At 43.6% G+C, this 13,437-nt stretch overlaps 1 protein-coding gene across 4 annotated transcripts in view; it reads left to right on the top strand.

Moving 5' to 3' along the window:
• Positions 1-12,265, top strand: part of ets1 (v-ets avian erythroblastosis virus E26 oncogene homolog 1) — a 36,290-nt gene extending 24,025 nt beyond the window's left edge. For 2 of the 4 annotated variants that reach the window (XM_030380492.1, XM_030380494.1), the window contains 7 exons: positions 1,064-1,183; positions 2,046-2,246; positions 2,601-2,678; positions 2,870-3,115; positions 4,758-5,018; positions 8,371-8,489; positions 8,930-9,145. In XM_030380492.1, coding sequence (XP_030236352.1) covers positions 1,064-1,183; positions 2,046-2,246; positions 2,601-2,678; positions 2,870-3,115; positions 4,758-5,018; positions 8,371-8,489; positions 8,930-9,145 — 1,241 coding nt within the window. Of the gene's footprint in view, positions 1-1,063; positions 1,184-2,045; positions 2,247-2,600; positions 2,679-2,869; positions 3,116-4,757; positions 5,019-8,370; positions 8,490-8,929 lie in introns of all 4 variants that reach the window. The other 2 variants (XM_030380491.1, XM_030380493.1) reach the window with 2 other exon arrangements.
• The last annotated feature ends 1,172 nt before the right edge of the window (positions 12,266-13,437 follow it).

The raw sequence follows: 13,437 nt of genomic DNA on the forward strand, positions 1-13,437 counted from the left end.
TGCCCAATCTACTCTGACTACACCCCCCCCCCCCCCCGCCCCCCAGTGTCTGGTCCCTCTAATTTCATCAGCAGCAAGCCAGCAGTCCCTGTTTAAAGTCATCAAAGGAGTGTGTGTGTGTGTGTGTGTGTGTGTGTGTGTGTGTGTGTGTGTGTGTGTGTGTGTGTGTGTGTGTGTGTGTGTGTGTGTGTGTGTGTGTGTGTGTGTGTGTGTGTGTCCCATTGAGAACAGAGAGGGCAGTGTGTCTGCCCCCCCGAGGCCCATCGGGGCACCCACCCACTCAACCACTCGTCCATCTCTCCCAGTCCACCCAATCCACAACAGCCCCCCGCTGACATCATCACCTCATCCCGTGACCCCTGGCTCCCCTAGTGTTTGGCCCCTGGTGGTAACAGTGGAGCCACTGTGTGCCCTGGCCCAACATAGCAGGGGGCGCTGGCAGAGGTCATAGTGTGGCATCTCCTGCCCCCCACCCCCCTTTTTTTTCCCACCCAGGGTGTGTGTGGTTGATGTCAAAAACGAGGTCCTATAATTTGAGCTGTTTTTCGTTTGGTTTCCCAGTATAATAGAGATGAAGGTTTAACTCGGCGCATCATGCAGAAAGTCATTTTATTGAATTTCACCTCAGTGACTGTGACTGTGTTTGGGCCTTGTGCATGTGAATGGAATGGATCCCTCAATCTGCCCGGCTGCTCTTCTAATCAATTACATCGGATGCTGACACATTGTCTGTCTAGACGGCATGTAATCAAAAAGCCCAGTTGTTGATCATGAGCAACTTTTCCTTGATTGTTTGTGTTTGTCTGTGTGTGTGTATGTGTACGTGTTTGGGTGTGTAACTGTTTTTATTACATCTTTGTATACACAGCCACATGCACTCGAAACCTCTTTTATCACTCAATTTAATGTATTCCAAAAAAAATGAATGTTTGCCATTTTCCATTACCAAGTACCCGTGATGGATCATTCGAATAATATTAGCATCAAGAAAATGACCAGTTCTATTTGTCTCTCTCTCTCTCTGACTTTGTGTGTTTTTGTTTTTCTGGTTTGGGTTGGGCAGATCTGGAGTGCGGAGATGTCCCTCTGCTAACCCCAGGAAGCAAAGAGATGATGTCTCAGGCTCTTAAGGCCACGTTTAGCGGCTTCACCAAGGAACAGCAGCGACTTGGCATTCCCAAAGGTAAGCTCGAGGGACATCTGTTTAAGTCTAAATATCTCTTTCGCTCATTCCTTCATTTAGTTCTCAATAGACAAAAATAAAACTGACGTGAATTAATAGACTTCTGTCGACTTGTCGGTTAACGTATTACGCAAGCATGACTTGGGAGGATCCATTCGAAGGCAGCAGACACCCACTCATTGCAAAATGTAGCCTTACATTACAGACGTTTAAACCGAGGCCGACAGACTGGGAGATACTGAGAACGCAGACAGACGGTGGAAGTAATGAGATGTGTCCCTAAAGTGAGGCTGACCGCAGGTCCTCCCTAAGCTGTTTAGAAATAGCATTCACTGTAGCTGTAAAACTATAAGTCATGCCTTTCGCTGTGTTTACATTTACAATGGTCTTTATGTTACCTTTGAAAGAAGTTGCATGAGTCTAAGTCATATGGTCGCTGCACACCGAAGACTTTGGGATATGTCACATCAATTGTTGTAAATTGTCCACAGCATGTTATAGAGCTTTAGAGATGGTGACCAAAGCATGTGAGCTTAAAAACTGAGTGAACATATAGGCTACAATCTGACATTTGGTGGGTAACGGCACAGTGAGTGAACACACTCCAACGACAAAGCAAGCCCACAGGTTTTGTGTCGCTTTGTGTCATTTCAGTATTGGGTGATTCATAAAGTGTTGAAGGTAAATTGACTAGGCTTGGTATGACTAGCATTGGGTTCATAACTTTCATAACATTCTTATTCTTCATCATGACGAATATTTCACCAAGGCCTCAAGTTTTAAGATGTGTGTATCCATATATGTTTCTTTATTACATTTTCTTTTTAATGAACCAGACATTCCTTCTCTGCTCCATGTGTAGATCCCAGACAGTGGACAGACAGCCATGTTGCAGAGTGGCTGACGTGGACGGTGAACGAGTTCAGCCTGAAGAACGTGGACTACCACAAGTTCCGTATGAACGGGGCCATCCTGTGCGCTCTGGGCAAGGAGCGCTTCCTGGACCTGGCCCCCGACTTTGTGGGCGACATCCTCTGGGAACATTTAGAGATGCTCCAGAAAGGTGAGCGGAGGGTTCAGTAGCACCAGGATTACTTTTTCTGGGGGCAGTTTCAGGTTCTATGGTTTGTGGACCTGTTTTTAGCATTGCTAGACGCATTGGATGATAAATACCAAGTTGCTCTACATGGTGTTATATTAGTTATTTTTGATTTGACATTCTCCTGCGGGTTTAAGGGAAGATCTCTCCAGCCGTATAGTCAACCGATGAAGAGCGCATTGTGAACAGTAACAGGAGCCATAGAGGAAAATACAATTTAGCTGTGCTCATACATATTTGATCATGTGGATGCAGTTACATATTATATCAAAATCAATGAGGTGGTCGCTTACGTGCATTCTTATTTATTTTTCACAGAGGAAACAAAGCATTTCCCTGTCATCGGTCTGTCCTCCAACTTCCAGGAATCCAGATATACCTCAGACTACTTTGTCAGTAAGTACTTTGATTTCATTAAAGCACTTGTCTTAAGAAAATCAACTCAATGCCCAAACTGCAAATGTGAATTCAAAGTTCAAGCAGAAGAAGCTAATGTAAGCCAACGGCGCCAACCTAATAGTAAGGCTATGGATCGACAGCACACTACACCATGACACTCAATACACACTCTCCCTCCCTTCGTATAGGCTATGGTATTGAGCACGCTCAGTGTGTCCCTCCATCAGAATACTCGGAGCCGGGTTTCATCACAGAGTCCTACCAGACGCTCCACCCAATCAGCTCGGAGGACTTGATCTCCCTCAAATACGAGAGCGAGTATCCCAACGTCATCCTGCGCGACGCCACCCTCAACTCCCTGCAGACCGAATACTTCTCCGTGAAGCAGGAAGTGGTCTCTCCTGACAACATGTGTGTGGGGCGCATCAGCCGAGGTGAGGGCTCTCTTCTAATACACACATAGGTCCGTTCATGTGCTGTTGAAGCAATGCTGTGGATGCTGCATGTAACTCGTTTAGTATGCGTGTCATTCACGCTAATGGTGCAGTGTGTAGGAATTAGGGGCACCTTGTGGTGAGGTTGCAGATTGAAAGGGGCCGAGGGGGAATACCCCCCCCCCAGTTTGCTTTTGCCTCACAACGAGGTAGGGGAAGTTTTGCGGGCCTGTACTGGCCTATAAGGTGCTAGTATGTAGTTACAAAATGATGTCAACCTCTCAGCGGCATCTAGTAGCCAAGTTTCAAGTGATGTGGTTCGTCATAGATTGATAAATTGTATTTAGTTGTTTAGTCTATGAAACTATAGTCAATGGCTTAAAGTAAGATAGGGATTGATATGGCTATTGTAGAAACATGGCTGTGCAAACTTGCTACCACCGTGAAACTTCCTATGTACATATAAAATCGTATACACTAATAAAACATACGCATAAAACTGCCAAGTCCCCTACGTTAAATGTCACTCAGTTATACACGATGCGATTATTGTTTGGTGTTACGAGTTAGCCAAAATATTCTCAATGCTTGCCTGTGTGCATCTCTGCTTCAGTCTGTAGGCTGGTTTATGTGCATTCACATGCACATCCCCTGTGCAAACCAAGGCTGCTGATTTTATCAAAATATTGGATTAGCTATCACTTTTGGTGTGATAAGAAAAAAACTAAAACATGGTTGCCTTGTGGTTCCCACCGCATGCACTCTAGCTTGCATTAGCAAAACGAAAAAGAACACCATTGTTTACGTCAGATAGAGAAAAGCCACAGTGTGTTCACTTCTTGGGTTGTGCTCTCTTGGTGGTGTAACCTCAGCAAGACGTTGTGAGCGTGTCCTCATGAGATGCTGGCAGTCTGCTCTGCCAAACGCATAGCATTGTTTGCTTTCCCACTAAGGGCTTTAAAGAGGAATTAGGAGCAAGGTTTACATTAATAACCATAAGGCTGGAATTTTTCTGCCCCTCCAATCCCACAGCTGAGCAAATGAACGGAGAGTATCATGTTGTCGTAGCATGCACGACTCCTAACAACGCACTCAGCCTTAGGACAAGTATTCACGATGACCAATGGCTGTGAACTGTTCATCCCGACTCATTTTATGATTTGGGACTTGTTGTGTTTCTCAGAACGTGGGAAAGTATTTGTAGTTCTGCTTGATGCCCACATCTGGCATCCATTTAGGTAATTGAAGATCACTCTATTATCTGCAATTCATTAATGACACTCAATTGAAAGACTGGCCTTATCTTTCCCAAGGCCCTGAAATAGCTGGGCCCTTTGAGAGATTGTCCTGCATTTAGATGCAAGAGTCAAACGGCAGCTGTGGCAAAAAATGAAGTGTCGTATGGTGAGAGATTTATCGAGAGCAAGCTCTTCACGGTTGTGCTACAAAGGCACATTCATTACCATGAATCTCACGTCGGCAATTCCATATCGTGCCTCAAATTTAGGCTTGACGTTTGAAATATGAAAAAGTCTCAAATCCTCCCAAATATCTATGGAAGGAAGGTACAGCAGCACAACCTTTATCCTCTTCTGACCGCCGTCCCCCCCCCCCCCCCCCCCCCCCTGCCGCTCACCCACAGGCAAGCTGGGCGGCCAGGACTCCTTCGAGAGCATCGACAGCCTGGAGAGCTGTGACCGGCTCACCCACTCCTGGAGCAGCCAGTCGTCCTTCAGCAGCCTGCAGCGGGTGCCCTCCTACGACAGCTTTGAGTCGGAGGACTACCCCAGCGCCCTGCACGGCCACAAGCCCAAGGGCACCTTCAAGGACTACGTGAGGGAGCGCTCGGAGCTCAACAAGGACAAGCCCGTCATCCCCGCCGCCGCGCTCGCCGGATACACAGGTGAGGGTCTGGCAGGTGGTGGTCGCCATGGCGACTCTTCCGGGGGTTGACTTGGATGGGGGGGGGGGGGGGCAGGAATTCGAATACAATAAGAATACATTTTGTTGTAGTGGGGTGGAGGGGAGGGTTAAGCCTTGTGGTCCCTCTTGAAGATCATTTCAAACACACATGATTTCAAAAAACAAATTATCAGGTGCGTGTCCCCACATTGACAATGTGCGCTATTTACAATGTCAATGTGTCACACACATTGTCAATGTGTCAGTGTTGTGGCGTCGACTCGACTGATGGTGTGTTTATTGAAGCTTACCTTTAGTCTGTTGGCCTTTACGCTACAACAGCTTCCACCGCATTCTCTGAACTCGACCGCCTTTATTACAAGTCAACACAACACCTTTTATTTTACTCTAGGTCGACCTGCATATAGAGCAAAACCCAACAAAGTTATGTTCGCTCTTTTTTTTTTTTCTCTGACGCCTTCATCGCTCATCACCCCCTCCTCCTCCCCCCTCCCCCTCTGTGTTATCTTCAGCCCACACCCCGACCTATTTAAAAAAAACAAAAAACAGGGTTGTCTTGGCAACATCAGCGTGCAGCAGCCGTTGCTTTTAACCGTGTGCACGAACCCGGAGTGCATATCTGTTCATCTCTCGAAGGCCTCTTTCTGCACTTCTGAAAGAGCCAAAATCTGGCACCCGCCCCCGTCCCCCACCCATTCTCAGCGTTTTCTAGGAGATGATGATTATATAAGAAAAATAAATCTGCATGGAGGAGATGATGAAGACTTAAACTATTTTCTCGTGTTCTACAATGTGCAATGAGGAAACAACCCTGTATGGATCCATTTTTGTAACTCGCCTTTCAACATCTTAAGTAAATGTACAGGGTTTCAGTATTTCTTAAGTCCCTCGACTCACCTAAGCATTCACATTCACCGACTCATAAAGTCGGTGGATGAGTAGGCTAGACCGGCTCAAGAAAGCAGGCCGCTACCCTTCTGTAACATCTAACACCACCACCACCACCACCACCACAAGAAATAATAGCTTTTAACGTGGGCCTTTAAAGATGGCTCAGCTTCCTGTAACCTGTTCTGGGGGCTGTCAGGGAGAGAGAGAGAGAGAGAATCAGAGCGACACGAATAGATAAGTGGAGCTGCTGTTGACACCTCTTGAGGTTTTGGCTAGTCATCCAAACGTATCTTCATCGCTGCTCCGGCCCAGAGATGAAACCGATTGGTTTTTGTTAGGCTTTATGTGTGTGTGTGCACATTACAGTTTATTCTTGCAGCGCTGCAGACATTTGACGGCGCTACAGCGAGCGAGCCATTCCCCTCACATTTGGTGTGGCTTGATGCTGTTGGGCCACACTATAGACTATCAATGGACAATGGGGGCTCTTGGAATATTTTTGGAAACTTTTTTTATTTGGGGGGTCGGGGGCGGAGGGGCGCATACATTCTGCACTGAGTGGCTTGTAGTCGGCCTGGGTTTGTTGGGGTGGGTTACTACCCCGGCCTGGGGTAGTAAATGGCCACTGTATCGCCCTTATGTGGGCCCACTGTTGGAGCTGCAGGCTTTCTGGAATGTTCATCAGGCCGTCTGAAAGAATCCCAGTGTTGAGGCGGCACCCCATTCAGCCACGTTGGAATGGCTTCCCCACACCATTTCCCCTTATAATGTTAATGTACCCTTTAGTAGAAACTGGGTTTTTATTTTTGAACGGAATTTGTAGCTTCAGTTAAAGAAAGAAGCGGTTGAAGAAGCGTGTGTCTTTCGGGTAGCTGCTTGTTCTCGCTGTGCGTTTTGCCACATGTGTTCTGCGTGCTGCAGCAGGTGTGGGTTCTACGCACATGTTAAAAAAAGAAAAAAAGTTTGGTTTGTGTATGTACTGAAACCCCCAAGATCAAAGGGAACCACAGAAATCTAGTGCAGGCAAAAGCGCCTTTTTTTTTTCTTCTTCTGACTTAACCTCATTTTTTCCATGACGTATTATTGGTATTTTATCTAAGGTGAAAAGTAATATCAGTTAAAGTAAATTTCACTATGTTTCCATTAACTACACTTCCAGTATAATCTCAAATGATAGTTTGTGGTTTATTTTAATACACCAAAGGAATTCAGTTGCCTGATACCACTAGTTAGTTGTTCACTGCATGGAGGAAAAAAAAGTATTTTCCATTGAGTGAAAAAGAAAGTGTACTTAAATTAAATGCTTTCATTATAGACACACACACACACACACACACACACACACACACACACACACACACACACACACACACACACACACACACACACACACACACACAGTGTGATGCAGACACACAGACACACACAGTCTCACACACGCACACACACACAGTCTGACACACACAGTCTGATACACACGCACGCACGCACGCGCGCGCGCGCACACACACACAGTCTGATACACACAAACACGCACACACACAGTCTGATACACACACAAACACGCACACACACAGTCTGATACACACACAAACACGCACGCACACACACACAGTCTGATAAACACACACAGAGTCTGACACACAGTCCAATACAAACACAAACACACACTCGGTCTGATACACACACAGTCTGACACAGACACAGTCTGACACACACACACAGCGTAACATGACGTCCTTCAAGGTCTGTTATAAAATCGCCATGCAGCGCTGCCCATTTTTATTTTGAACCCAAATGATTTCACCCGCGAGGAACGCATAGAGAAACTGAAATATTCTGTAGGCTGTTCACACGCTATGCATGACAACTGGCAAACAAAGGCCCCTTATGACTTAGATGGGACCCGATTTGTGAGGATGTCCACTCTCGGAACTGTGCTGTCTGGAAGTGTGAGACTCACTGCACTCTATGAGTCTCCTCGGATACAGGGGGAATCATGTCAGAATTAAGATGCAAAGCTGTTGGAACACAGGAACCCCTTGTTGTCTAAACTTAGACAAGCTTAAGAGCCATATGTCACATGTATATGTGTGTGTACATATATATATATATATATATATATATATATATATATATATATATATATATATATATATATATATATATATATATATATATATATATATATATAGATGTATAGATGTATATAGATGTATATATATATATATATAGATGTATAGATATACAGATATATACAGAATATATATGTTCCAGTTAGAATCCTCACCCCTTCCCTGCTATCACGCAAAGCTGCTCCAACCAGCTTGTTGCTACTGTAGTGGAACCCTGTATCAACCAACACCATCCCTGACTCCATGCCAAAGGCTTCCTACCCCCCCCATCCTAACCCCCTACCGTCTCCCCCCTGGGCTCCACAGGCAGCGGTCCCATCCAGCTGTGGCAGTTTCTCCTGGAGCTCCTGACGGACAAGTCCTGCCAGTCCTTCATCAGTTGGACGGGCGACGGCTGGGAGTTCAAGCTCTCCGACCCTGATGAGGTGAGAGGTCACACCCCCCACGGGCCATTGCCACATGCCACGCGGGAGGTCCTAAGCAGTAGGCCAGATGAGCCTGCATGTCTATCTGTCTGTTTGCCCTGTCGGTTGCATTTTATGTGTTTGTTTTACTCCTAATGTTTTGGCATCCGGTAACTGGGGGGTTTTGTTCAGTTTTCTAATGTCACCAAGGGGTTTCTAACTTTTTTTAGTCACATCATAGATGGGGTGGGATGGGATGAATAAAACCATTGTCAATCCTCCTCATTTTTAAATGTCCCATTCGTTGTTGTTCCTGAAGTTTTTGTCCAGTTATCCAACTCTGGTGCATCCCCATTGCAACATGATCATTTGACACCCAGCCAATGTCCCTCATTCATTAATTTATCGCCCGCAACTTCAGAAATACAGAACTATTCAAATCGTTTTTTTGCCACCTCCAGGTTGCCCGGAGGTGGGGCAAGAGGAAAAACAAGCCCAAGATGAACTACGAGAAGCTGAGCCGGGGCCTGCGCTACTACTACGACAAGAACATCATCCACAAGACGTCGGGCAAGCGCTACGTGTACCGCTTCGTGTGTGACTTAAAGAGCCTGCTGGGGTACAGCCCTGAAGAGCTGCACGCCATGTTGGACGTTAAGCCAGACGCTGACGAGTGAAAGCAGGCGCCGGCCAAGGTGACGAGGGAAGGAAGGAAGGAAGGAAGGAAGGAAGGACGAAAAAGAAGGAAATGTAACGTTGAGGAACATATAGGAACTGTGGACTCGAAAATGAGATTTTAAGTGTCTGTTGGAGTGGGTCATTTTGATTTAATTTTTTCGAGGGGGGGATCTCAACATTTTTTTATGACTAACTGTGGGCTTTCTCATAATAGAGCTCCCGTCCTACAGTGTTTTCCACGCAAGCACATGGCGAAAGTACAAATATTCATAATCTGGTGTGTGTGTGTGTGTGTGTGTGTGTGTGTGTGTGTGTGTGTGTGTGTGTGTGTGTGTGTGTGTGTGTGTGTGTGTGTGTGTGTGTGTGCCGGTGAGTAGGTGGTATATGCAGATGTGAACTTTGCTGTGCAAGGCCAATGCAACGCTACCTGCTAAAGTAGAGGTTTCTCTTTTACCCTCGTGTCATAGTAGCACAAGAAAATTAACGGCCAAGATAGTGCAACGGAGCTACCATTGGTTGACCGTAGTATTCCCGCTATGGAAATCTGCTATGGAAAAACAAAAGGAAGAACATGTCACATTCCCACAACGCTTCTAGTCATGCAATGACTGCAAGGGTAGAGCTCTCAGCTAGGACCAAAAAGTGTTTTTGTTTTCTATTTTCTATTGTTTGAGAAGCATTTACTTGTGCCAGTATTATATTGTAGTCAAAAAACCTTCCTATTGTGCATTTTATCGAGCATACATTGGTTCAGCTGTATTTTATATATTTTTATGTTGTAGGGGTTATTTTCTTTTACAATGAAGATGTTGCAGTGTTAACCCTTTTGAGTAATGTCCCTTTTTGTTAAAATTGTTGACAAGCAACTAAAATGAGCCGTCTTGGTTTAAAAGACTAAACTACACTGGCCTGCTAACTGTCGGCTATGGGGGCTTGTTTTTCACTCATACCAGGAGTGTTTCACACAGACGGCTGAAAAATGATCTGAAGCTTTGAAACTGACACCTCGGCAAACGCATACAGACGCCTCATTACAGGTTCATGAATACAGTGACCGAAACCGTGGCAGTTTCACAAACATCAGGTTAGCATTAGCATTAGCTGACAATCTTAAGTTGTGTGCATCTTCAGTATTCTGGCCACTAGGTGCCTAACACGCATATTAATGAGCACAATTTATCACTTCTTTCACTTCAATACTGTCCACATCATGTTCCGTGTAGCTTTGGAACCAATGTGTTCGAACATTGTTTCTAATGCTGTCAAACCACGCCATTTTATTTTTATAAAGGGTAGTTTAGGGACTGGATTTATTTCTTAAGTAGTTGGTAGTATTATTTGTATGTGGGCTTGAGGAACTGCTGTAAAGGTCTTAATGTTGAATTTAGGGCAAATGGAGAAAGTAAAAAAACTGATTGTATTTAGAATGAAACATGTATAGGGAAGTTAGAATCATCATAAGGAAGGTATCGATGTATGCTGCCAAATGTTTGCCTCGTTTGAGTTGTAAATATCACTGGTAGCAATCATCTGCAGAACAAACATAAGTATGGATCTGTATTAATACAGAGGAAGGTGTAGATATAGATGGAGATGGCAAGCGATGGAAAGAAGGCAACCGATTGCGAGATGCAAATGGAGTATGAGAGATTAATTCACTGGTTAGATATCTGAGCAAAATGGCAACATTTTTCTCAAATGTTTCTATTGGGAACAGTGGCACAACACTGGCCTTATGGGAAAAGCCAAAGTCAAGAAATATCTTCTTATGATACAAATGTTATTGTTTACAGTGGCTGACTGTTACCCATATGGATGAGAAGAGAGTTGGCGTCTGTTTGTCCAGATTGTATTTCAATGCTTTGAGACCCAACTTTTACAAACAAGCAAGAGACAAGGCAGAAATAATAACCAAAACTCACGTGAGGTCTTCAGCAATGGCTGACCGGGCGCCGTATACAAAATAACACGGGAGACCCCAAATGTTTCACTTTCCTTTTTTATATCACACGGTCTCTACTTATCATTATATTTTATTGACATAATACAAAGCACATAGCTTTAGAATGAACATAAAACACCTTTCCTGGTGTATGTATTCCAATTGATTGTAAAATAAAAAAAAAATAACAAAAAAAATGAGCTATTTACACATTTATGATATTTATTTGCCAACCAGCTTGAGCGTCCCCATTAGTCAGCATTGACATCCGAATGCTGACCTTCACTGGGTATCCTCAGCAGAGCAAGACCTAGTCTTTAACTGGGTCGGTCAAACTCTGCTGGTCGATACCATTTGTGTGCGAAGTCTTATGAAACAAACACTGTTGGCTTGAATTTTTTGTCATTTTCAGGTTATTTTAAATGTCAAAAGAATGTTTTATGCTAGAGCAAACAAAATGTATACATATTGTCTGTCGTTGTCAAAAGCCCTGGAAGCCAGTTGTTCTTCTTTCATTTTTGTTTTCCCAATAAGAAAGGAATGTGTGTACTATTGCTTTAAGGTGAATCCTTATGTAGCTTAAACAGTTAAGAATTTAAATTGAAGAATTTTTCAGGAAAAATAATGACTTAATGAGTGTTATAGATAATAGTTTATTGCACAGTTCTTTACAGTTAACCGACTTCGGCAAATATATATGAATATATATATATATATATACCAATACATTGTGTCATATGCATATCTAGGAATGGATTCAGTACACAAAGGACATTTGTTTTGGATGTTTGTTTTTGTATGTTTTAACAGTATTTCTGTATTTTTGTTAATGAGCTCATTTTTTTAATGTATTAAGTTCAGAAACATTTGAATATTTTTCAATAATTTATATTTTATAAAATACAAGAGATGCAGACAGCTGGTGCTTTCATGGGAATTTGGAAAAAAAGGTAGTACAAGACAAAAATGTAGCGTTTCTTTTCTGTTCTTTTTATTTTTTATATGTCTAGAAAATAGACCTGTCTGCTAGAGAAAAGGCTATGATGCTGGCCCATCAATGATTTCTGCTGGAAAGTTTTATAAACTGTAGCTTCTATTTCTAAAATGTACTTCATGTACTTCAAAATGTTACGTTATAAAAAATATATACGTGAACAAAGCTTTCCTAATCCTTCTATATGCATGTGCTTGTTTTGTATCATATTACTTTTACTTCACATCCACTGGAAATACCAGACATATTATGTTTTTTTCTGACAATTACTAAAAAGATAGTTTTGAAAGGCACCTACTTTGAATTTAAACACTGATAGTGTTTTCTGGCAGCAGAACGAAACTGACATTTACAGCTTTGTTCAAATAAAACACCCATAGGCATACCTTCTATCAATATTGAAAATACATCTACAAGACACCTAAGCAGTTATTTCAGGACTTAGGTAATTTGTGATCTGCTGCTTATGTATCAAATTAAGAAAGTTACAAATCATACTATAATAATCATATTTGAAAAAATATCAGCCCACCCTGCTCAGTCGAAAATGGCCAAGTTCCGCCTTTGAATCACATTTTGGGTCGAGATGTAACGAGCATGTCCCAGGCTCAGTGATAGGGTGACGTCAAGACAGAAACTGCACACTAGGGTTCATTCATGTGCTCCGAGCCCCAGGCTCATATAAATTCCACTGTAGATAGAAAACATATGAACCGTGGAACGCTGCCCTGTACAGCCCAGCTGTTTGGCCCCGATACAGCAGCACTGCGGACAAGCGGGGAGCCCTCTAGGACAAATATAGAATTTCCCAAGGAAAAATATTCAAATTAGACTTGAAAGTATTGTGGCTCAATAAAGTGCCATTAATGAAGATTGCGAGGAGTATATTAGCGTAGAATGTCACGTTTGATTTGCGTTTAATCCGATCACAGAACGTTGTGTACAATGCATAACGTGGGTTTGTACACGCAGGAACACCACTGTGCCTCACTTGTTATGAGTTTGTGGATAGATTTTATGCGTCTACTAACTTGTCGCTGTGAACCTGTACACAAAAAACATTAACCCATGTACAACCCTTTGCTGGTTTGTGCACATCAAACATAAACACACACGCATAAACACAGACACAAACAGACACACACACACACACACACACACACACACACACACACACACACACACACACACACACACACACACACACACACACACACACACACACACACACACACACACACAAACACACACACACACACACGCATATCTGCGCAAGTCCACCCAGTACTGCACCGAAGTGTAGCTCTGCAGGAGTCACTAGTGTTCTTGAAGGAGGTTAGACTACGGTTGTCCAG

This window comes from Gadus morhua, chromosome 16, assembly GCF_902167405.1.
Source record: "Gadus morhua chromosome 16, gadMor3.0, whole genome shotgun sequence".
Lineage (NCBI taxonomy): Eukaryota > Metazoa > Chordata > Actinopteri > Gadiformes > Gadidae > Gadus > Gadus morhua.